General features: G+C 41.3%; 1 protein-coding gene across 2 annotated transcripts in view; it reads left to right on the forward strand.

Moving 5' to 3' along the window:
* RIMS1 (regulating synaptic membrane exocytosis 1) overlaps positions 1 to 18,068 on the forward strand; it is a 492,040-nt gene that overhangs the window by 194,218 nt on the left and 279,754 nt on the right. Inside the window, exons 4-5 of one of the 2 annotated variants that reach the window (XM_077811609.1) lie at positions 7,545 to 7,598; positions 11,224 to 11,567. In XM_077811609.1, coding sequence (XP_077667735.1) covers positions 7,545 to 7,598; positions 11,224 to 11,567 — 398 coding nt within the window. The remainder of the gene's footprint in view (positions 1 to 7,544; positions 7,599 to 11,223; positions 11,568 to 18,068) is intronic. The other variant, XM_077811610.1, reaches the window with a different exon arrangement.

Below are 18,068 nucleotides of genomic sequence, written 5' to 3' on the forward strand. Positions count from 1 at the left end.
TCTGTCTGCCTCCGGCAGCAGCACGGAACTGGGGAAGGAAGCCAATCAAAGAGTTTTTTTTCCTCTGGGCTGTCCAATATTGCATAAAGGGTGGAGCTTCTTGCATTGTGGTAAGACTGGCTTCAGCAGGGGTCAGAATTGTGTTACTTGCCATAAATTGTCAAAAGTTGGCAATACTGAGTGATAGACAGGAGCCCAGTTACTCCTTACACTTTGTCACAGTCCATTTGGCAGTCTTTAGCAATAACTATATTTAGGTTTGGCAGAATTGTTTTTTAAATTTTTTATAATTTAGATGGATAATATAGATATGTTAAAGAATTTTTATTGTTTTAAATATTCATATTTGCACAAAATTATGAGTTTTAATCCCACCCTCCCCTTATTATCAATTTGAATGTTAACAGGTGAAAGAAATTATGGAAGGGTTCAGAGAATTGGGGGGTGGGTCACACAATAATTATTTAATGACAGTAAATGTTGAGATTCAAAAAGTTAAAGCTTTATAACTGCTAAAATACAAATTGTCAACATTGCATGGCAAAATATACAAATTAATTACCCATAAATCAAACTCTAATAGGTTCTCAAGCAGTATTTTTCCTCCTTTGCCTATCTGTACATTTCAATTATTATTGAGGGAAAGACTTTTTTGTCAATTTCTGTGTGTATGGGGAAATTGACATTTAGCAACATTTACTGATTAAAAATAGAATCCTTCCAAGCCTAACTATATTGCTTAGGCCTTCCTCAGGCTTTGTGGAAACATCTGCTGCTTCTTCTTAGTAGCTCATAGAACGTTGTGGATTTGACCATTCACTGTGCAAGTAAATTTTTTTGTTTTGTTTTTGTTGTTGTTTGTGTGTGTGTGTATGTGTGTGTGTGCAGAAACTGTGGATTCAGTCTTATTTGATTTGTCAGGCATAAGATTTATCTCTTCATGACGTGTTCCAAGTTCCCAAAACAAAAAAGGCCTAAGCCCTCTTCATTGGGAAACAGACATTCCTTTGCAGTCAGGATGTTCCCTACTTAAGCCTTAAGCTTAAGCCTACTTTCAGTTCCTCAGAACAGGGGTAACCATTTATATTGTTTGTATATCCAAAAAGAAACCTATTGTAGTTTGTGCCAAATGTTCTGTCCCCCTTTCACCTAACTGGGACATCTTTATTCCGAGTTTCTGTGCCAGTTCTAAACCAGGCTCTCTTGGGATCTGAATAGAGCCCTCAGGACTACTCAGATCAGAAAACTTCAGAGGAAGATTTCCTGCTTCATTCTTTTCCAGGGTCCAGAGGCTGAGACCCAGTATCCAGGAAGCTCAAAAAGCTGCAGATAATCTCTGTCCAGTGGTCCACTCTACTAGGGCCATGGCCATATCTTGGCTGGATTAGAGAGGCATCATTATATAGGTTTTTCCGTGTTTTCTCCTGGCATTCCCTGCACTGGGCATTACTAGCTAAAATAAGTAGGGGTCTTCAAAATGCAACACTTCACCTCAGAATACTTAGAGCAGGGCTTTTATGAGAAGTTCTACCTTTGAAGGGAAAGAGTTGGAATTTCCAATTTGCCTCTCTCTCCCTCAGGTTCCCTGTTCTAATGCGACTCCGACTTTCTTGTTCTCCATTCCTAGGATGTTTTCTGTTAGGATACTGCTATGCAGAACCAAGCATTTCTTCCATCATAAGATAAGCCACAGTAAGGCAAATTATATTTCAGTTACAAGCTGATTTGCTTTCTGTGGCTCAGTCAAGATGGCAAACTCCGTTCTTGCCAGGCTTTCTAAACCAAGACTTTGACAAGAGTTGCCTTTCTGGTTAGAGAGGTAGATATAAGTCACCAGATGCTTTCACATCAGAAGGAAGTCAAATAGAGAAGCAAATGAGAGAACATTAGAGACTGGACAAATCCTAGATGTTGATTGGCTGTTATCTTTTCTGTCAGAACAAGTGAGTCACCGAAAGCAAATTATCCTGGAAGTGGGAATATAATTTCCCTTTGTGCAGTGTGTCATGTGCTTAATGACAGCCTAGTACAGGAGTTATGCGATCTTTATTTTTCTTACATTGTAATATGTTTTGGATTTGACTAGAATAATCCAACATGGAAGAAGCTTTCTGATGATTTGTTTTGACCATGTGCTTGAGTTTCTTGTAGTTTGGCTTTTGCACTCTTTAGAGCATCACAGACCCCTGATCTCATTTGGCCGTCATCTGCAGTGGCCTTCGTGGGCTGTTGTGCTACCCAGAATAACTTCACATAGGAATGCCCCAGTCTACCCCCACGACTCCTACTGTGAAGGGATGTGCAGAGATAGCCAGCTCTTCACCTGCCAGACTGGCTGTCTATACCAGGGGTATTCCTGGAACAGGTCTGATAGCTACTTTGTGCCCACTTTAGGCTGGCTCAGACAGTGCAAAGTGTCCACCACACAACCATGAATTTCCCCTCCAAAGTGTTGATTCTGTTAGGTTGACAATCATAGAGGGTGGTGATGGGTATTTGCTTACTCACCTTGAAGAATCTCTCATGTGCAGTTCATCAAGGTTCTGTTCCATCATATATACTAATCAACATAGATGCGAGGCTGGTGATGACAGTGAGATATTGTGAGCTACAAATAATCATTATGAGGTGTATTTTTTCTACTATGTCTCTTTTTCATCAATGTTGAATGGTGTGGTGTCTTTATTTTCCCAGTGCTAGGCTGAAATAAAGGCTTGGAAGTGGTGTTATCTGGATAAATTGAGATGATGCTGGTTGATTCAGGAAATACCTAGGTTGTGTGGCATGGATGGCAATTGTCCACTTGATTGGTTTTTTCCCAACTTTGTCGATTGTTTTTCTGGATTCCTTCTTGTTCCTGATGGCCTGGGTAACTAAAGTGCCTTTTTCATCTAATAATTGAATGATTGTGACTGCGTGGGTTTTTTTGGATAGGTTCTTTACAATTACCTGTATTTTTGACATCTTCCAATCAGAATAAACCAATGTGCTCTACATAAAGCTATCTTTGAAGGGCAGTTAGAAGTTACAGCTTATGCCCAATGTGTCAGGCTAATATCCTAGAAGTAGTAGCTGCATAGTTTGCACTGGTTCCCTATTCACTGTCAGATGTGATTCATGGTGTTTAAAGATCTAAAGCAGATGGGTTTGGTCCTAGCTACCTAAGGAGCTGCCTGTCTCCATGTGCACTGCTTCACCAGTTCAGATCAACTTACTGACTCTCACTAACAGTCCTTAGATTTGGCTATCACCATATTTTCATCCGGGAACCCTGACTTTAGAATTTGCTTCTCTAACTTATCTGACAAAATTAGTTAGACTTTCAGGACATAGTATAAAGCTTCTCTGTTCTCTCAGGGTTTTACCTCTGGGAATGGTGAGACAGTTTTGCTGTTTGATTCTGTGGTGAGTGTCTTTATATCTAGTTGACATCAGCCAGATAATTTTGTATTTTTAACATCATTTTGCAAGTGTGCAATGAGGCAAACAAGATAGGCATATTTTAAAGAAAAATATATTTTAATGCCTTTTAAGAAGTGTTGTTATTTAGTCATGCATAACTGTTGAATGCTACTGGCTGTGGTTTAGGAAGCAGAGGTACTTTTGGAGGTCTGCATGTGATTTTCACCTACTTTTGGCTAAGAAGAGCTATTACTTTATGTAATGCCTTTAGATGCTGAGAGTCAAACTCTGACCTCCTATACATGAGTGGAAAGCTGAAATAACTCCAATGAAGTTAATGGCGTTATATCAGCTTTATACTGATATAGCTGTGGGCAGATTTGGCCTCATTAGTGTATTCTAATTTGTATAATAATCTTTTATATCATGCTTTTCATCCATAGCTCTCAGAGCACTTTACAAAATATGTTTTACGGATGGGGAAACTGAGGGGAAGTGACTTGCCCAAGCTCTCACTGAAAACCAGTGGCAGAGCTAGATACTGAACCCTGGTCTTCAGAGTCCTAAGCCAGTAGGTCACATTGCTTTTTGCTGACTGGGCATATTCTATTATTATTTGACTACTGTCTAGAAATGGTTGATGTAGAAAGGACATGTACAACCTTGGAGCCTTAAAATTCCACTTGTTCCTCTTCTAAAACAATAAGCGTTTTTTTGTTACAGGAACTCAGTGTTATTAAACAGAGTTCTCCTGGTACTGTTGGTGGAATGTAAGACTCTGGAACTGTACATACAAACATTTATGGAAATAATTTCTTCATCAGAAGCTTGTGTCTGTAGGAGAGAGAGCTTTCTCAAAGACTGGTCCAAGATTTGTGGCAGGAACTAAGAACCACCTTCACATTCTGTTCCAAGTGCAAGGTTCACTTCTTCTAACTTGCCTTCACCAGTACAAATACACAGCAGTATATACCTGTAATTTATTTAAAAACAAAAAAAACTGCTCAATTTATCCTTGGGAAGGGGCAGAGAGAGAGAGAATGAAGCACAACTGACAGATGCTGATTGCACCACTCAGTGCCCTTCTGGAAGGGGCTCGATTACCTATGATGAAGGTGGTATACGAGCCTCAATAGAATACAGCAGAGAAAGCACTCTCTACCAAACTTTACTGGTTCACCTTCTTGAACAATTGATGTTGGAACTACCACATGCAAATTTCTGCAATTTTTGTGCACGTTTATTTTATGCTTTAACAGATTAAACCTAAGTATTTATGGGCTAACAGTAAAATAAGTTTTGAATCTGGCTGGCAGAGATCTGCCTGGTAGATATCAGAAGAGAAAGGAGTTTGGCTGGAAGGCTGGGGGAGAGGAGGCAGGGGTTAAAAGACATGAGGTTTAGAACTGTTTGGGAATTCTTTGATTAAAATTTTGTCAGAAAATGATGATTTGTCAAAACTTTTTGTGAGAAAGTACCAGTTTCTATGAGAGAGCCAGCCTAGGTTCATACAGATGACATGAACATGGGTCTCTCATATTCCTGACCACTAGGCTATTGGCTATTTTGCCCTGGATGTGTGTCTCTTTTGGCTTTTTCTGAAAAAATCTTTGATAAGTCTCAGTTTCGTTCTGATGCAGAATGTGAAAAATTTTGAAGTCACAAAAAGTTTTATGAGACTGGAAAACCATTTCCTGACCAGCTCTAATGGGTTAGATCAAGGGTTGTAGGTCTGACTGGAGTGCAGAGGTGTTCTGGTGGTTCATATGTGTGTGTTTAAATGGGCAGGTAGGTCTAAGAGGAGAAGGGTAGAGAGTTAGGTGGGGGCTGTGCACCTGACAGCTACATCTCCAGTTTATCCTTCTTCCAAGGCTTCAGGTTCCCCTCCAATTCCCTCTGAGTCAGTGAGCTCTGCTAATACCATTAAGGCCTATAGCTTCTCTGGAAAGCCTGTCCCATTAGTCCCTGGATTTACAATTCCTTCCTCTTGATTAAGGGATTCCACAACTTTCCTTCATGGGGCTGTCCCATTCAGACAGGTTTCCCCAGTCACCACTCTCTGTTCTGGTCTAGTGCCCATCCCTGGGAGTAGCCTCTCTCCTGACTTGATGCTCCCTTATAATTCTCCTCTCCAGGCTATCTGCCCTCTCTCCTCCTGAGAGTCACCAGCTAGGTTTTATCATGTTAAGATGGTACCTACCTTATTAACACATGACCCCAAAATTAACACCCTTTGATGAATGGGGCAGTCATTACCTCTGAACTACTGTTTCATACTGTCTACATCCCTGCATTGACTATAGGCTCTTCACATCTTTAAAGTACAGTTTGCAACCATAAGGGCTAGAAACCCAGGGCATGTTTACACAGCGATTAAACACCCGGGCTGGCCCATGTCAGCTGACTAGGGCTGCAGGGCTGAGGTGGGTTGGTGCCTGGGTTCTGAAACCCGCAAAGGGTTAGGTTCCCAGAGGCAGAGCCTGAGCTTCAGCTCAAGCCCGAACATCTACACTGCAGTTTTACAACCCTGCAGTCCAAGCCCCATGAGCCCAAGTCAGCTGACACAGGCCAGCTGCAGACGTTTAATTGCTGTGTAGACATATCCACAGTGTCTGATTTTATCTTTCTTCCTAAAGTGAATAGTAGGTGGGTATAAAATGGTTTGCTGATCTGTGGTGAAGAATTTCGATTTGGTAGCATTTTACACCCACTTTATATAGATTTAAATGATGACACAAAGCAATGGAAAATTAGACCCAAGTCCTCAGGTCTGATGAAAATGAACTCAGCACAGGACTCAAGGGAAGGAAGAGCAATAATATCGCTTTATGTCTATCAGATCTGTCACTGCTCTGGGGCTGACAGCATACTGATTTAGCCTGTTATGTTAGCTAGGAATCAGCCTGAGCACAGCAGCTCACTCCTCCTCTAAATTGAGCTGCAAGAGGCCAGTCACAGAGTCACACCACTCAAATCCTTAGCTGCCCAGTTAGGCCAGCTTCATGGCCCATTTGCACCTCTGGAGCAGTGGAAAGGGGCTGTAGGAAAGGATGGGATCTGGCCCACAACCTCTATGTTTTAAAGGCTTTATCAATGAAGGCTTGAGTTCTGGAACACATATCTGCAAGACAGGTTGGATTCTTTGGGTTGTTCCACGGCTGTGGATTTGGAGAATACACAGAGCCCTGAGCATCGTTACAGCTGCATATTTTGAGATTTTATTATAGTGGAGCAGTTGGAAAACCATAGCTAAGGTTGTATTACCATATTTCAGTTCGATATAGCAACAGAATTAATATAGTACGTATAACTGTCACACAGTTTGTTAACGTACTATATACTTTGTAACACTACTTGTTGCCCCAGTAAAATGAAATAATTTTTGATTTAACTTGATTCCAGCAAATGAAGTTTCATAAAGCAGAAAACTGGCCCCAGTCCTGCAATCAGATCCATGTGAGTGGACTCTTGTGTTGGTTGCCCAGCTCCATTGAAGTCAGTCGGGCTTCATGCAGAGGAAAGGGTCTGCTTGGAGGATTAGGGCCTAGACAACTGTCTTCTTGAAGTGGATGGAAGAAGTGGCTCAAAAGAGTGTCAACATTATTTTTCAGTTATGTTGAGACTGACTTAAATAGATGTGCCTCTGTTTATTAGGATCAATCCTCCAAAACAAAATAGAAGGAAGAAAATCACAGTCCAGGGAATGGAGCCCCATAATTAATAACTCATGACCTCCCAGTGTAGATACTCCAAGTTTTCTAACAAAGTTTTAAAGACTTTTCTCCTGCATCCAAGTGATGCTAGACACTTGCACATCTGGTCTAGACAAAACTTGCATTGACTTCAGTGAGAATTTTGCTTGACTGAGGCTTCCAGCATCTGTCTCTAAATTTGGGGTAGAAGTTAAATTTCCTTCTAACGTCATTTTAACTTCCTCCTGCCCATGGAATAGGAAGTAATAATGGAAATTAAAGTAGAATTTAAGAAAGCTTTTTCTCCCTGCTAATATTATCTTGTGGAAAAGTATAATCATAATGCAGAATTCATAGTTTTGTCAGTGAAAATGCTTATTTATGTTGTATATTGTGGTACATATATTGCTTAATATGGATATTTTCAAGTTGGAATTTCATGTTATTTAGTACAGGAATACTGTTCCTACCCATAATGGATCACTTTCAGCACTGCCTGTAAGAGTAAGTGTGAGGCATATCTTTATGTTTGTGAATGAATGCCCATACACATTCCACATGAGGGCAAGCATGGAGTCCTACTGCCCAAAAAGCATGTTTCCACTAAGCCCATAAAGTTTTCTACATGAATCTGTGGGGGAATCATTAACCCACCTCCGCTGAATCCTGTGTGTCACATTATTTTTGTGACATAGCAGTAAAGCACAGGACACTTGTGGTATGCTGTGAAAATGCAGTTTTTCCAATTAAATGCATATTAACTTTTTGAAAAAGAGTGTCCCTTATAGTCCTGGCTATTTGGCTCTAATAGCTCCATGTGCAGACATATATGTGCCTGTTGCCTTACACGGGTATATAGAAAAAATTGTCTATGCATTTCTAGAATGACCTACTGTAATGCTGCATCAGAACTCACTAAACAGAGAAGAAAGAACTGAAAATATTTTATTAATGATAGGTCAGAATAAAATGATCTATCTTACTTCATTTTCCTGATGCATCACATGGAGGTCCAGAAGCCACATTAGAGCACTGTAATCCTTCATCAGAGTGTGTGTTTGGTTGCCTAACATCTGTGGATTGTTAAGATAAGTTATTACACAGACCTGCTTTAGTTTAGATTGGTTTGGAACACATCCCAGAATATTCAATCAGGATATAATTCCCGCATGCTGCTAGACTGCTTGCTCCACACACTTCTCAAAAAATGGTTTTCAATAAACAGCTTTCTTATTGAAACTGTTATGTCATCTCATTTTTTTTTATTTCCTTCTTAAAGAAAAGCTTTTGTCATTTTTCCCTTTGGACTGAATATAGCTCAAGGCAAACATAGCATTTAATAGCTAAGTCCTGAAGAGAATCCTAAACAGAGATGTAGTGTAGCTTCTTTGTGAGTATATTGCAGATTTCCTACCTATATAATCTGTGGTGCTTGGAGTGTATGTTATGTCCAAGCTGTAGTGTTGAAAGATTGGTGCGGGGATATGTTATATTGTAACATGTATTGTAACTTCTCACTTTTGTATCCTGTATTTATCTCTGTCTGCTTCTGCTTTAACTACTTCCAATTGTTTAGGTTGAATAATTTTGTCCATAACAAATATTTGCAATAACAAAACAAAAGGAGACTGGGTAAGTTTGTTAGTAAATTCGCAGAAAAAAGTTTATTGCATATTTTTGATCTTATAGGTACACTTAGGTTGTATATATATGAAATTGTGAATGATATTATTGACAGAGTTACCAACTTCACATTTTATAATGTTGATATATGTATGTTTGAGAATTTGATTACAATTTCCATCTTATTCTAGTTATCTACAAAATAATTTGTTTTGCATTTTGATTAAAAGAACTCATATCGTTAACAAAACAACATTAAGAACTTGAAAGAATTTTGCAAAAATATTGCATTTTATTTTGAAATTTGCCAGATTTTGTCTGAAGATAAAGTTAACATGTTAACTAATACTGGATTTAAAGAAACTCCAGTTCTTATCAGCTTTTGCACAACAGCTTTTTAAACCTTTCTGTGAGCTATTGATTTAATAGCTTTTGGCTAATGACCGTATACCAGAGAGCGAGAGAGCGAGACATATATATATTTATTACCAGGTGGCTACTGCCTGGTCAGTTAGCAATCACATTCGAGTTTATATACACATTTTAAAATGTTTCTTCCCAGTTAATCTACCTACATTTTAAACTTATGTTGCATGACCACACGCGTATTCAGTTCCTTCAGTCTATTTCAAAATCAAAATATCCCAGGAGAAGAAAATAAGACAGTATAATATCAAGGGCAGGTTTTAAAAATGTCTAGCATTTGTTTTAAAGGAGAATCTGCCATTCCTATTATCTGTTGAAGATTGTTTCTGTTTTTTAACATAGTGTATGTTTGCACCACTGCTGGAGTAATTGTGACTTTTGATTAGATTCTTTTTTGAAGTAATTAAAAATATTTTAATATCTTCCTTGAAAGGGAAAAAAATAGCCTATTTCTGATGTTGTATACAGGCACATTATAGGATAAAAGGAGAGTTTGATATTTTTTTCCTGACAGTTTAGTCAACTGGTGTAGAACTTGCATGCTATTTGTAAGTTCTGATGTATTCTTTATGATCTAAAGTGATAACCCATTTTAGGATCCTTTTAACAAATCTGAATTATGCTTACTGTATAAAATGCCTGAAGATTCTTTTTCTTTGTGCTATATGAAATGCCTTTGTTGCTGGTATGCAAAGAACTTTTCCTCCATTCTTGGTATTTTCACAGCCAAAACTCTCTTCCATTCTGCAGTTTTTCCTGAAAAATTATTATTGTTTCTTCAAATCCTTTTTATGTTAAATATTGTGTGGTGTACCTGTACTTTTACACACAGACAACATGAGAAAAATATTTTTCACTTTCTCTTCTGTCATTTCTTTCTTGTTTCACAACTTCATTTATGCTTCTATTCTAGTTGTTATTAAACTTGCATAACTTTTCTTTTTTGCTTCTATAATTGGTTTCCATAATTTCTTTTCCCCATTTTTCTTTCTATTTCTGATGAAACTGTCTATCTTCCCTATTCTTCCCTTTCCCACATCAGTCTTCTTTCTTCAAAGGATCCTCTTCTTTTCCTAATTATTGTTTTGTTTTTTAAATTTGCATTCACTTTACTTTCCCCATTCAGTTCTCATTTTTCTCTTACCATCTTTTCTTAGAGTACCTGCTGGCCCTCATTCCCTATAAAACACTTATGCCTAGAGACTGGCCTTATTGTGTGTGCTGTGGTTTCCCAGTGCTGTTGGAGGAAAAAAATAACCCATATATCTACACAGTTTAATGGTGACCACCAGGGACTGGAAGCTTGGCCTTTTTTTAGATGTAACTGAGAGATCTAGCACATGGTCATTTCTCAATGATGCCGATGTTTGATCTTTTATCTTTATCCAATAAAGAAGATTTTCTGGTTTTTTAAAATACTGTACACAATTTTTCTTTTCATTATTGTATTTAGTTACATACCAGTATATTTCTTTAGGCCTGGAGTTTACAACATTGGTAAGTAGTTGTATTTGGTGTAGTTGAAAGTATTCACAGTACGTAATTAATTCACTTTGAAAAACTGCCTGAGATTTGATGATGTTATGTGGAAAGAAAATATTAAGGAGAAATATTGTAACAATACCTATTTCTTTAATACTTCATAGTAGTGATTGGAAGGGAGACGTTAACTGGCTTGAGTTTTACAATCCCGAGTTCAAGTTCATCTCAGGTCACATCACCAGTGAACATTAGTTTGATAATCCCATTGTAATGTTTGTCCGCACTAAAAAATTAACTAAACACCAACCACCTGCATAACCCCTCCACACCATTTTGCCAGACTTTACTCAAAAGAGGCCCAGCACTGAGATAACAGGTTAAGATTGAGATATAGTGACAGAATATTGTGGATGGACCTGCCTGCAGTATGCTTGGCCCTAGCTAGTAGAGTGATTCACACTTCTGTGAGCATACTGTGAGCACTGTCATGAGCACAAACTTCATCCAATTAAAAAATACTATGTTTGAACACTTATAAAACAAGGAAATATATTAGAGTTTAGAGGATACTTACACAGATCTTTTTATCTTCAACTAGGTTATGTGGGTATGTAATTTATGTCGAAAGCAACAAGAAATCCTAACAAAGTCTGGAGCATGGTTTTTTGGAAGTGGTCCACAGCCGCCAAGCAGTCAGGATGGAGCACTGAGTGATACAGCTACTGGTGGAAGTTCTGATGCACCTAGAGAAAAGAAAGCAAGGCTTCAGGAGCGTTCCAGATCTCAAACTCCCTTAAGTACAGCAGCTGCCTCGTCACAGGAAATGTCTTCTTCCGGTGTGCAGTCTGACAGGAGGAAAGGAGCAGAACTATTACAGCAAGCTATGGGCCTGGAACAAAAGCAAGCTTCATCAAGGTCTAGAAGTGAACCCCCGAGAGAGAGGTAATACTTCCTAGTTCATCTTTACATATCCATAGCATTTGAACTGCTAGTTAAGCAATGTTACACAACAGTGTATTTATAGGAGATTACATCCAGTGGTGAGCTGGAGCCGGTTCACGCTGGTTCGCGTGAACCGATTGTTAAATCTTGAAGCGGTTTTAGAACCGGTTGTTAACCCGCTTCCCTGCAGGGGGTGCTGAGGCTTTGATGGGCTTCGGCCGGGAAGTGATGTAATTCCTCCTCCAGCCGCCGGGGGCGCTGCGCTGCGGGAGCCATGTGGGGTGCCGCCTGGTCCTAGGCACGAGCCCTGGTGCTGCTGCTGCTCCCCCGACCCCTGGCCCTGGGGCTCCCGCTGCTGCCTGGTGGGTCCCCGGCTGCTCTGCTGGGCCTGGGCTGCGTCCTGCTGCTCTCCCCGTGAGTAATACAGCTGCCACCCTGTCTGCAGCCAGCCCCTGCTCGCAGCCAGCCCCTGCTGCACGCACCCCCTGCCCTGTCTCCAGCCAGCCCTGCACCCCCTGCCTGCAGCCAGCCCCTGCTGCACCCCCTGCCCTGTATCCAGCCAACCCCTGCCGCACACACCCCCTGCCCTGCCTGCAGCCAGCCCCTGTCTCCAGCCCCTGCCGCACCCCTTGCCCTGCCCACACCAGCCCCTGCTGCACCCCCTGTCCTGTCTGCAGCCTGCCCCTGTCTCCAGCCAACCCTGCACCCCCTGCCCGCAGCCAGCCTCTGCCGCACCCCCTGCCCTGCCCGCAGCCAGCCCATCTCCAGCCAGCCCTGCATTCCCCTGCCCTGCATGAAGCCAGCCCCTACCTCCAGTCAGCCCCTGCCCTGTCTCCAGCCAGTTCCACACCCCCTTGCCTCCAGCCAACCCCGCACCCTCCTGTCTCCAGCCAGTTCCGCATCCCCTGCCCTGCCCGCAGCCAGCCCCGCACACTCCTGTCTCCAGCCAGCTCCACACCCCCTGCCCTGCCCGCAGCCAGCCCTGCACCCCCTGCCTCCAGCTAGCCCTGCCCCACGCCCCTTTATGCAGCTGGCCCCACGTCCACTGGTGCCCTGCAGTTCCCAGGGCAGTAACCCTGCACACCTGCTTCAATGAGGGGGGCAGGGAGCAGCTGGGACCCACACATGTGCACACCCTAGGGTGACCAGACAGCAAGTGTGAAAAATCAGGACAGGGGGTGGGGGATAATAGGAGCCTATATAAGAAAAAGACCCCAAAATCGGGACTGTCCTTATAAAATCGGGACATCTGGTCACCCTAGCACACCCCCAGGGCGTGGCAGGGACCCACAAATGTGAAACAGAGCTCATTTCTAGTTCGGGTTTAAAAAAGAACTTTAGGCAGGGTTAACATACATCTGTATTTTCCCGGACAGGTCAGGCTTTTTGGTTCTTAAATTGCTGTCCAGGAGGAATTTTTAAATTTTAAAAATTTCTCCCGGGAAAATATGGACATATGGTAACCCTGTTGGTACAAAAAATACATACTGGGGCACATCCCTTAAATCAGAACTTTTTATAGGGAACCAGTTGTTAAGATTTTGGCAGCTCATCACTGATTACATCTGTCCCTCATTTGCTTTACGCACTCAAGATCAATGGTCAGCTATGTTTACTGACCAGGAAAGTGCAATAGTTCACTAAGAAAAGTACTGTCTGGAATATGCAGTGAACTCCGTGCGAGTGAAGTTTAAAAAAATAGTAGGACAGTTGCACCTTTTACTTACTAGGAATAAATACCATGTTTGCAAAATCAGACTGATGATTACAAAGGTTCACTTTGTGCCCACAGAGGGTCCGAAAGCCATTTGGTAATTAAAAGGACCCTTTCGAAGTTGTTATACCAAAAACTGACCTGACTCAGAACTGTTTTTTATAATTAGTAAATCAGTCAGTGGTGACGTATTTAAAAAGAAAAAGACTAGGGATTCTGTCTGATGTGCTCACACTTGCTATATCTTTTATAGTCTTATCCATCATCAGAAGTTACCTTGTAATAATTTAAATAACAAGACAATATTAAAAATAGGTTGCTTACACCTATAAGATAAACAAATGTACGTAGAAGTAATTACAGTTTATTTGCATGTGAGAATAAAGCCACCCATAAGCAACGTATAGTATTTAACTTAGTAAATTAATGGTGATGGTATTCTTTGGCTATATGTGTATTGTCATGAATCTGCTGAACAGAAACAGGTCAGCTGAGAGCAGTGTGATGAATCTGCTGCTGCTCTTTTGGAAGCTGACTGGAAGGTGATAGGGCAACCAGGGGGGAAGCCTTTGTTCCATGGCAGTGGGGCACTGGTTGGAAACCTGCAAGGACTGCAGTGGAAGCAGCTTTCCCTGGTGGCTGCTCAGGGGAGGGTTGCTAAATTGCCAACGGTCCCGTATTACAAGAGCATCCCTTATTTAAATAGAAGATGGCCTGCCCCATACTAAATCAGTACAGGATGCCTTTTATCCCGTATTTCAATAGCAGGGGGCCAGTACTCATGGATGCATCTTTCCACTCCCCTCCCGCCCCTGGCCCTTCAGTGCTATGCAGGGAAAGCAGACGGGGCCATGCTCTAGGCCAGGGGCGGGAGGGGAGTGGAAAGATGCAACTGTGAGTGCTGGCCCCCTGTTGCACAGGGCCCCTTATGGACTCCAACCCTTGATCGTGGTCCCTTTTGCTTTCCCTGCACAGGCTCTGTCAGGGCAAGTGGATGGGGCTGCGTGTCCTGGAGCTGTGCTGAAGCACCACGGTCAGGAAGGGACTCTGTCTGGCAAGGTGGTCAGTACTCTTGGGATATAGCCTCCTTAGTTGCAAAGTCCCTTCCAACATCCCCAACAGGGCACACAGCACAGCAGCAGGCAAAAACCAGCAACTGTAACCTCCAACTTGGCTCCTGTGCAGAACCTGAACTGGAGTTGCAGTGGCTGCTGGCCCAACACTGAGGCCCTGCGTTCTCTGCAGCATCTAGAGCTGAAGAAAGAGAAACCCTAGGAAACATGAAGGTGGGAGAAAGGGACTTGCCTGCACAGCTTCAGTTCAAGATTGGGGATAACTAAGGTCTGTCCTGTATTTTTTAAATATGATTTTGGTAACCCTACCTCAGGGTGACCGAGATGGGGCTTCTGGAAGTTGCCTGCGTATAGCTAGGTCTACCTTGGTTTAAAAGTAAGAGCACTCATAAGCACTCACTGATAAGAACATGTATATAGCCTAAACAAACAGACAACATCCTACCTTACCTTGTAACATCAATTTCTCTCCAACAATGAACAACAATCTGCTTCATGGCACTGAAATCAACTTTCTCTTAGCTGAGAGGCATTAATACAGTCGCACAGTACTATATTTTCCCTTTCTATTTTGCTTGCTCTGGAGACATCTCTTTTTCTGGCTGGAAGTAAGGTTGTTACATTAATTACACAGTTACAATAGTCTCACGTTGCTCGTTGATTATGTTTTTCCCTTTCAGTGTTTACAATACCCTTCTAAAATGTCTTATTTCCCAGGAGCATTACACTGAAGTGCTAGAATATACTGATGGTTGTTGGTCTTCTAGACTTTGTAGAGAAGTACTTATAGCAGTTTTCAAGAGACAGAACTTATAAAAGAATTCTTGCAGTTTGCTTATGTATCATACACATAGGGTGACCAGATGTCCTGCTTTTATAGGGACAGTCCCGATATTCGGGGCTTTTTCTTATAGTGGCACTTATTACCCCAGCTACCCGGTCCCGATTTTTCACACCTATCTGGTCACCCTACACACACACACATGCAGTTGTGATCTCTATGTGAAAAACTGCAGATTCATGGGATAAATTGTATTGGTCATGAACCTTTGATTCTATCCCCTACACTTTTATCCTGTACCTTGTTTTCACTGGAGCTACTTTTGACATTCCAAAAGTGAGTAGCTTCAAACAGCTGCCAAACAAATAAACAAAATAAATTCTGCCAGAGTAAAGTTTGTTATTTTCCTCTCCCTCGGAACATCTGGATGACTGGACTGGTGATACTGGGTAAGCATGGCTTTGTAAGTTGAGGATATAAAGAATAATACCAATACAGTTTTGAAAAACTAAAATTTCTGAAATAATTTTGTGGTGAAATATGGTATGTACAGAATGCAAGGTAACACCAACAAGTCACTGAGACCAGATGCCATTCACCCAAGAGTTCTGGAAGAACTCAAATGTGAAATTGCGGAACTATCAACTATGGTTTTTAACCTGTCCTTTAAATTAGCCTCTGTACCCAATGACTGGAAGATAGCTAATGTAACGCCAATATTTAAAAAGGGCTCTAGAGGTGATCCCGGCAATTAAAGACTGGTAAGTCTAACATCAGTACCGGGCAAATTAGTTGAAACAATAGTAAAAAATAAAAGTGTCAGACACATAGAAGAACATAAATTGCTGGTCAAAATTAAACGTGGTTTCTGTAAAGGAAAATCATGTCTTACTAATCTATTCGAGTTCTTTAAAGGGGTCAACAAACACGTGGACAAGGGGGATCCAGTGGACATAGTGTACTTAGATTTCCAGAAAGAAAAGGAGCACTTGTGGCACCTTAGAGACTAACCAATTTATTTGAGCATAAGCTTTCGTGAGCTACAGCTCACTTCATCGGATGCTTATGCTCAAATAGATTGGTTAGTCTCTAAGGTGCCACAAGTACTCCTTTTCTTTTTGCGAATACAGACTAACACGGCTGCTACTCTGAATCCTTAGATTTCCAGAAAGCCTTTGACAAGGTCCCTCACCAAAGTCTCTTACATAAATTAAGTTGTCATGGGATAAGAGGGAAGATCCTTTCATGGATTGAGAACTGGTTAAAAGACAGGGAACAAAGGATAGGAATAAATGGTAAATTTTCAGAATGGAGAGGGGTAACTAGTGGTGTTCCCCAAGGGTCAGTCCTAGGGCCAATCTTATTCAACTTATTCATAAATGATCTGGAGAAAAGGGTAAACAGTGAGTGGCAAAGTTTGCAGACGATACTAAACTGCTCAAGATCGTTAAGACCAAAGCAGACTGTGAAGAATTTCAAAAAGATCTCACAAAACTAAAAAGAAAAGGAGTACTTGTGGCACCTTAGAGACTAACCAATTTATTTGAGCATAAGCTTTCATGAGCTACAGCTCACTTCATCGGATGCATCATGAAAGCTTATGCTGAAATAAATTGGTTAGTCTCTAAGGTGCCACAAGTACTCCTTTTCTTTTTGCGAATACAGACTAACACGGCTGTTACTCTGAAACCTGTCACAAAACTAAGTGACTGGACAACAGAATGGCAAATGAAATTTAATGTGGATAAATGAAAGTTATGAACATTGGAAAAAATAACCCCAACTGTACATACAATATGATGGGGGCTAATTTAGCTATAACTAATCAGGAAAGAGATCTTGGAGTCATTGTGCATAGTTCTCTGAAGACGTCCACGCAGTTTGCAGCAGCAGTCAAAAAAGCAAACAGGATGTTAGGAATCATTTAAAAAGGGTTAGAGAATAAGACGGAGAATATCTTATTGCCCTTATATAAATCTATGGTACGCCCACGTCTTTGATACTGCTTACAGATGTGGTCTCCTCATCTCAAAAAAGATATACTGGCGTTAGAAAAGGTTCAGAGAAGGGCAACTAAAATGATTAGGGGTTGGAACGGGTCTCATATGAGGAGAGATTAAAGAGGCTAGGACTTTTCAGCTTGGAAAAGAGGAGCCTAAGGAGGGAATATGATAGAGATATATAAAATCATGAGTGGTGTGGAGAAAGTGAATAAGGAAAAGTTATTTACTTGTTCCCGTAATATAAGAACTAGGGGCCACCAAATCAAATTAATGGGCAGCAGGTTTAAAACAAATAAAAGGAAGTTCTTCACACAGCGCACAGTCAACCTGTGGAACTCCTTGCCTGAGGAGGTTGTAAAGGCTAGGACTACAACAGGGTTTAAAAGAGAACTAGATAATTTCATGGATAGGTTAAGTCCAGGAAGGGTAAGGAATGGTGTCCCTAGCCTCTGTTTGTCAGAGGGTGGAGACGGATGGCAGGAGGGAGATCAGTTGATCATTACCTGTTGGGTTTACTCCCTCTGGGGCACCTGGCATTGACCACTGTCGGTAGACAGGATACTGGGCTGGATGGACCTTTGGTCTGACCCAGTATGGCCATTCTTATGTTCTTATGGCATATTGTGGGAGAAATGTTTTATTGGCACACAATTGGAATGTCTGACATGATCAACTCATAGTTTCACAGGAAGTAAATAATGACAGTCCCAAATGTATGTTGCCAAAATCTGTATGTAATACCACATCATCATATCTTATGAATTGCAGAGAGCCTATGGATGGAGATAAACACGGACTTTGGAATGTTTGACCAAATGGCTACAGCTAGTGAACAGTGGGAGTTATTTTGTCTGAGATTTAAAAGTAACCTGATGACATTTATGAGTTGAGCCCCACTGAATTGTGCCACTGCTTATCAAAAGCACTGAC

The sequence above is a fragment of the Eretmochelys imbricata genome, chromosome 3 (genome assembly GCF_965152235.1).
Source record: "Eretmochelys imbricata isolate rEreImb1 chromosome 3, rEreImb1.hap1, whole genome shotgun sequence".
Lineage (NCBI taxonomy): Eukaryota > Metazoa > Chordata > Testudines > Cheloniidae > Eretmochelys > Eretmochelys imbricata.